This window comes from Myotis davidii, unplaced genomic scaffold (assembly GCF_000327345.1).
Source record: "Myotis davidii unplaced genomic scaffold, ASM32734v1 scaffold292, whole genome shotgun sequence".
Taxonomy (NCBI): Eukaryota; Metazoa; Chordata; class Mammalia; order Chiroptera; family Vespertilionidae; genus Myotis; species Myotis davidii.
In genome coordinates, this window is record NW_006285042.1 from 9520 (window position 1) to 17121 (window position 7602).

General features: G+C 42.1%; 1 protein-coding gene across 2 annotated transcripts in view; it reads left to right on the top strand.

Annotated features, from left to right (window-relative positions):
- Positions 1-7602, top strand: part of PARP9 (poly(ADP-ribose) polymerase family member 9) — a 29312-nt gene that overhangs the window by 1425 nt on the left and 20285 nt on the right. Inside the window, exons 2-4 of one of the 2 annotated variants that reach the window (XM_015558483.1) lie at positions 1360-1468; positions 2602-2743; positions 4576-5501. In XM_015558483.1, the coding sequence (XP_015413969.1) occupies positions 1454-1468; positions 2602-2743; positions 4576-5501 (1083 nt within the window). In that variant the 5' untranslated portion in view covers positions 1360-1453. The remainder of the gene's footprint in view (positions 1-1359; positions 1469-2601; positions 2744-4575; positions 5502-7602) is intronic. The other variant, XM_006755322.2, reaches the window with a different exon arrangement.

A 7602-nucleotide genomic window follows, 5' to 3' on the forward strand; every position in this document is an offset into this window, starting at 1 on the left:
GGCAGGAACCCCCTACAGTGGGCTGAGCGGGCAATTGGATAGAGTCCATTTCTTCATGTTGCCCATGCCGGGAAAAGAACTCTGTAGGAACCAGTGATGGAAAGTTGGGAAGGCTTTTGTTGCTATTGGTGTTGTTATTAAAATTGAACAGACTGTATTGTGGGCAATATGCTCCTTGTTTCTGATTTCTTTGGAGTTATATACACTGACACACACCCCTCAAGTGTATTCCTACGCCATTAAAGCCTGATCTAAAAGAAAAATGAAAAAAGTGCAACACCAGGGAAAGCAAAAGCCCCAGCCAGACTACCTTCTTTTGTGAAAACAGCAGTGCCCTCTGGAGGCAAAAATGCATCGTGTCCTGGGACTTTAGGATTGGACTGAACTTGCTGTTTTTCCTGACAGGGAAGAATAGTGCTCTGAAGCTGTAGATAGCTGCAGAAATTTTTTTCTGTTGCAAAGGCATTAAAAGTCATTTCAGAGGCCTATTGGCAACTCTGTGGACAACAAGTGCAGGCTACTGTGTCATTAAGCATTTTCATTTCCACCTATTAGATAGAAAATCAGCAAAACAGTTTTTATAGAGTTTCTGATTTTTAGCCAGATATTCCCCTTTCTTTTTTTAAAATATATTTTATTGATTTTTTTATAGAGAGGAAGGGAGAGGGATAGAGAGTTAGAAACATCGATGAGAGAGAAACACCGATCAGCTGCCTCCTGCACACCTCCGACTGGGGATGTGCCCACAACCCAGGTACATGCCCTTGACCAGAATCGAACCCGGGACCCTTCATTCCGCAGGCCGACACTCTATCCACTGAGCCAAACCGGTCAAGGCTCCCCTTTCTTATTAGATCAAGAATTTATCACAAATTCAGTACACACACCCTTGACAGGCATAACTACAGCCCTTTCTTCACTCTCTAGGGTTCTTCATGTTCACGCAGAAGGCTGGTTTTTCCTCATTGTTTTTTTTTTTAATATTGTGCTCAGTCTTATGACTTGGTATCATTCTCCTCTTCTATATGTAAAACCTGTTCCACCCTTCAAGCTCTTGTTCTAGTCTCACCTCCATAAAGCTCTCCCTGCTGTGGCCCCCCTTCAAGGTCTAGTTCTAGTCTCACCTCCATAAAGCTCTCCCTTCCCTGAACTGCCATTATGGTTTCAATTGGAACCTCATGATAAAAAATAGAAGGTAAACAGTAACTATGGCAGCAAAACAATAGTGCCTTGTCACTAGTAAAACTAAAACCTACTCATGACCAGAAATCATCATGTTTAGTTTTCCTATGGTGCACTCTTACCAAATTCCCTAAGACTCGGGTCTTTGCTTATTGCATCCTTTGTATTCATTCCTAGAAGTGGACCACCATATTTGGGAACAGCAGTCTATGCTTGGAAAAGCAAAACATTTGAAGGGTACAAGCATTTGAAGACCCCAGGGTCCTAGAGGATGGAGCTTTCTAAGGTAAAAGTACTTATATATAAACATAGATGAATCTTGAACTTTGATCAGCACATGAATAGTTCCATAATAGCAAGAAATCTGGATCTTCAGTTTGGTATCAATAGCCCAATTAAAGTTTCTCCTTTGCCGAAACCAGTTTGGCTCAGTGGATAGAGCGTCGGCCTGTGGACTGAAAGGTCCCAGGTTCGATTCCTGGTTCATACCTGGGTTGTGGGCACATCCCCAGTAGGGGATGTGCAGGAGGCAGCTGATTGATGTTTCTCCCTCATCGATGTTTCTAACTATCTCTCTCCCTTCCTCTCTGTAAAAAAGTCAATAAAATATATTTAAAAAAATGTCTAACATTAGGCGAATTCATCAAATTTTAGTATACTGACACAATAAATCTGATTCACTCATTCCACATTCCAATTCTGGACTTCTGCATCTGGCTAAGATGGAGTAACAAGGACTAAATATATTACTCTCCCAACTTGAACAACTAAAAAACTGCAAAAATAGACAAAACAGTGATTTTCAAATGCTAGATATCCCACTCAAGGGCATGTACCTTGGTTGCGGGCACATCCCCAATCGGGGGTGTGCAAGAGGCAGCTGATCGATGTTTCTCTTTCATTGATGTTTCTAACTCTCTATCCCTCTCTCTTCCTCTCTGTGAAAAATCAATAAAATATATTTTAAAAAAATAAAAAACAATTGAAAGTGGTCCCTTACTGGTAGATGGGGAGGTGTAGCTGATGAGGCTCATGTTCCCATGTTTTCTGTTCAGTCTAGAAAAACCCACAAGCCTTTAGAAATTGGAGGCCTATCTGAAAGTTTTGATAATTTGGGCTGTGACCTTTGGGCCTTTGTGTGTGTTAATCTCTAACCCTTCATCTCATCCTGAATCAGAAGTGTATTAATTGGCCTCTAGGAAGTGGGGTAGGGTCAATGTTTGCAATGATATTTAGTATTTCAAGTATTTCAGGTGCACAGATTAAACTAATGAACAAACAGGTAGGTGTTCCCCTTCCCCCAAACCCAGGGCTTTTAGCAGAGTATTTGTTGCTTTGTGATTATTCGGCTGTATCTGTTATCAGTAATCTGTAGTCATTCGGTTTCAGTTTTTTTAAAACCACTCTCATTTTTCACAGGGTGCTGGAGCAGCAGCTTACAATGAGAAATCAGGTAGGATCACCTCACTCTCAGACTTGTTTCAGAAAGTCTTTACTTATATCTGTCCTCAGTGGATAAAGGGGAATGCAGAAGGAGACTCTCTTCCCTGCAAGTGTTCAGGTGTGTAATTGCAGGACCTGTGGCAACCCAGACCGTGCCTCAGAAGGGGGACTGCTTCAGGGGCAGTGTGCATCAGCAGACACGTTCTCTTAGGGCTCCCATTGATCCCTTTCTTTGCCCACAAGATGTCAGACTCTTCTGACCACAGCCCTAAAAATTGATCAGAAGAGGTGACCAACTGATCATCCCTGGCTCAACAGGGGCTGTAAGAGCCAAATGGAACCTTCCTAATCTTAAGGGTGGCCCACTTGAGATTTTCTCCCAAAGCACAGGCCAATTGAATCTGGCTGCTGCATGCTACTTCCTTTATTTATTTATTTATCTTTTTATTTTTTTAAATTGTTGACAATAATACAGGTATTTCCTCCCCCGCTTTGTCCCCCTCCTCCCAGCCCCTGCCCCACCCCACACTATTGTCTGTGTCCATGGGTTATGCATATATGCATGCTGCTGCTTTTAGATAATTGAAGCCATCAGAGGTCTTTCTAGGTGGCTGAGATTAGAAATATGGTTGAAGTAAAATATAATTAATTACCACATTTTACCTATTTTAGGACACACAGTTTTTCACATCTGTTAAGTTAAAACTACTCTATCAACCAGTAATGTGCCATGTTTTAATTGGCATTGTTTTTCCTTGCTCAGTGGCATTTAATAATGATGTCTTAGATTCCATGAAATACAGTCACAGGTTGGGTTTTCATAGAAGCAGTAACTGAGATGGAGTTAGGAATGCAAAAGGGTTCAGAGAAAGGAAAAGAGATGAAACCAGATTGGGCAGGTGGAGCCATCAGACTGCAGCCTGAGCTTTCCCTTTAGGGGAGTCCCACATTGGACATAAGTGGCCTTGGTCAGCCACTGATGGGGGGCCACTCTGAGAATAGTGTGACCCTGGCTGGAAAGCTAACATGGACCCTGAGGGGCTAACAACTGGAGGCTGTCAGCTAACTGTATTCCCTCCTTCATCACCACATTGAACGGGGATCTGAACAGCACAGCTTCTTTCCTGCCACATACAGTAATTTTTAGTCAGTCGGCCTTAATTCCACCAAAATTGTTCCATGAAACTAGAGTATGATGTTCCGCCCGTTTGCTGGACCATGCCCCCCACAGAGCATCCTTGACCAATGACTGATAGGAGGTTGGATAAATATCCCAGCTCCTTTCCCTTCTGGTGGTATTACTCTGAGACACACTGTCCCCCAGTGGAATTATGCTTAATTTGCTTCATAACACATCCTTCGTTCATTCCCTTCCTTTTTCTGTCTTACTTTCCCACTCTGCCCTCCCATCTCATGCCCCTGGTATTTTCTAGGATCAACTCCCAAATAAACTTACATTCAAATCCTTATCGCAGAGCCTGCTTCTAAGAGAGCCCAGACTAAAGCACTAAGACCAAGCAAACAAGTTACCAATAAAGCCTCCACTTATTTTTGACTCATAATTAAATCCTTTCCAATATTTGTGCCTTAAGCATGGTTCTTCCCAAACTCATCATTTTAATGCAGACTTAAAAATTCATGCGCCTCCATTCGCATAGTTTTCTTACCACCATCATTGTATCATGGTAGCATAGCTACCACTTATGGAGAATTTACTGTATGCCAGACACAAGACTAAGTACTTTATGGATGATTTACCATTGAAAACTCTTGGACATTCTTGGTCTAATTACATATCTATGTGAGAAAGAGAATCAGGAAGAGGAGTAGAGGGAGTTCATCTCTCTTTTGTATATGGGACACTCAGTTTTCTGATTTGAAGTGGAATTACATTCTTTTCAAAGGAACTCTTGCCCATTTCTTGATTTTTTTTAATCTCTCCTTTTCCAGAGACTGACATCCTTGGAGAAAACTATAGTTGGCAAATACCCATTAGTCACAATGACTTCAAAATTTTAAAAAATAATGAGAGTCAGCTGTGTGAAGTCCTCCGGAATAAATTTAGCTGTGTGTCTACCCTGGTCTCTCCAGCTGGGGAAAGTAACAGTGAGTCTCGGCAAGTCTTCAGAAAAAGACTGACTCCAGGACTAGAGCTATCAGTCTGGAAGGGTGATCTCACCAGACATGCTGTTGATGTTGTGGTGAATGCAGCCAATGAAGAACTTAGACATGGAGGAGGCCTGGCGCAGGCCCTGGTGAAAGCTGGCGGCCAAGAAATCCAAGAGGAGAGTGATCGGTATATTTCCAAATATGGTAAAATACCAACTGGTGAGACAGCTGTCACAGGACCAGGGAAACTTCCCTGCAAACACATTATCCATGCCGTTGGGCCTCGGTGGGTGGCGAGGGATGCAGGGAAATGTCAAGCTGATCTGCAAAAGGCCATGGTAAATATTCTGAATTGTGTCACCCATGGCTTTCCAAACCTGGAGACAGTAGCAATTCCAGCCCTGAGCTCTGGAATTTTCCAGTTCCCTCTTGGTTTGTGTACACGGATCATTGTGGGAACTATCAGGCTTTATTTCCAAGGGAAGCAACCAGCCCGTAATTTAAAAGAAATTCATCTGGTAAGCAATGAGGACCCCACTGTTGCTGCCTTTAAAACTGCTTCGGAAGACATTCTAGGGACTAATGAGCTGGGGTCCTCAGTGAGTCAGGGAGCCATCCTTCCTTCCAATACGATGGTTGTGAGTCAGGGAGCCATCCTTCCTTCCAATACGATGGTTGTGAGTCAGGGAGCCATCCTTCCTTCCAATACGATCGTTGTGAATAGCATGACTCTCCAGATTGTCCAAGACTACATTGAACAGCAGCAGGTAAGTCTTTGTTTTTATTCTCTTGCACTGCCAAAGGGGATCCCTGCACTGTTTATTACCTGTCAAGTGTGTTTTGAGTATAAACTATTTCAAACACTGTTTAATCTTGTTAAGGTTAAGAGTATGGACTTTAGGGACAGGCCATCTAGATTTGAATATTAGCTGTGCCATTTACTAGCAGGGTGACATGAATCTAGTTACTTTATCTTTGGGCCCTCAGTTTCCTCACCTGGAAAATGATGATAATAATAAGACTTATATCTTAGAGTTGGAATTAATACACATAAAATGCTTAGAATCAATTTTGGCACATGACAAGTATTTATAACTATTATTGCTATTATTCTTAGGCACCATGAGGAAATAAAACAATCTTTGATTCCAAGGAACTTATAATCTGTTATACTCCTTTTATGTTAAAAAATTCTCTATTTGAAAAATCTCATTGGGAGACAAACCATCTGAACATTTCTGAAGCAACCTACCAATAGTAAACAATGTATTCATTAATACAATGAATTCATAATATTTAAAAGTATGTCAATTTTGTGACAAGAGTGTGGTGGACCAAGAAAAATTACTTCAGAAGATGTGTGTTTTGGATCTGATCTCAAGTTATGATAGATATGAATTGGCAGGAGGTGTGGCCTGGTTGTTAGAATGACTTGATTAGAGAGACACGGAGAATAATAGATAGAAAATAATGGGCTGGACCAGGTGGAGCTGTAAGTTGTATTCTGAGTATATGACTCTGCCAGGGGCCATGAATGATACAAAGTGTGACTTAGCATTTAGCCAGGATTCCTTGGGCACAAAGGAGACGGCTCTGGCAGGAAGGGGAGGGAGTCAGGGTGACAATAAATTTAAGTATTTCTGGGTTAGTGCAGCGCCCCTGTTAGGCATAGAGTACCTTGAGGATGGGGATGGGATCATGGCTGTTCATCTCTGTAACCCCAAAGCCTAGTCTGGGCCTGCTCCTAGGTGTTGAGCAAATTATTGATGAATAAGTGAAAGAGGAAGCAGGTAGCAGGAACTGCAACAGAGAATTATTTTTCTTTTCTGGATCAATAATGTCACACTTAAGACTCCTGTGGCTGCAATCAAATAGACTTAATCATACATGAAAAAATACCATATACTGCCTGCAAGACAATTAGAATGAAGATTGAGGGGTTCCCCACAAAATGCGATACAGTCAAACCTCGGTTCTTGAACAATTGGTTTTAGAACAAGTTGTTCATGAAAAATGTCTTGGTTGTCAAACAGAACTTAGGTTCTAGAACTCTCTCATACTGATACATGTATGATCAGTCACACATCTCTCAGGTGACAAACAAAGAAGAGATTGCATGAGTATGAGTCAGTTTGCTGCTAAACCTTGAGTTATTAACATCTCAGGAAATTGTACTGTCATTATTTCGTGGGTTTTTTTGTTTTGTTTTGTTGCTGCTTATTAAACTAGAGGCCTGGTGCATGAAATTCTGCATGGGGGGGGGGGTTCCTCATCAGCCCGGCCCGAGCCCTCCACCGACTGTGAACCCTCAGGGGATGTCCCTGAGGATGTCAGTCGGACATCCTTAGCGCTGCTGCAGAGGCGGGAGAGGCTCCCACCACCTCTGCTGCACTCTCCAGCCGTGAGCCTGGCTTCTGGCTGAGCAGCACTCCCCCTGTGAAAGCACACTGACCAACAGGGAGCAGCTCCTGTGTTGAGCATCTGTCCCCTGGTGGCCAGTGCACATCATGGCGACTGGTTGTTCTGCTGTTCGACTGATTTGCATATTAGCTTTTTCATATATAGGATATGTACAGTAAATCTCATGGGTTCTAAGAAAGTTAGTGATAGCAGCAAAATAAAAAGAAAGTAGTGAGAACAACAATAGAGCTTAGACATATACTGTATATAAGAAACAGGAAATCATTTGGGGGTCTGGAACAGATTAATTTAATTTACATTATTTCTATTGGGAAAAATTATTCATTTTTCAAACTGCTTCTTGAACAGTCTTCTGGAATGAATTAAGTTCAAGAACTGAGGTTCCACTGTACATATTTGATACTGGAGGCCCGTTGCAGGAAGATTCCTGCAAGAATAGGGCTTCCA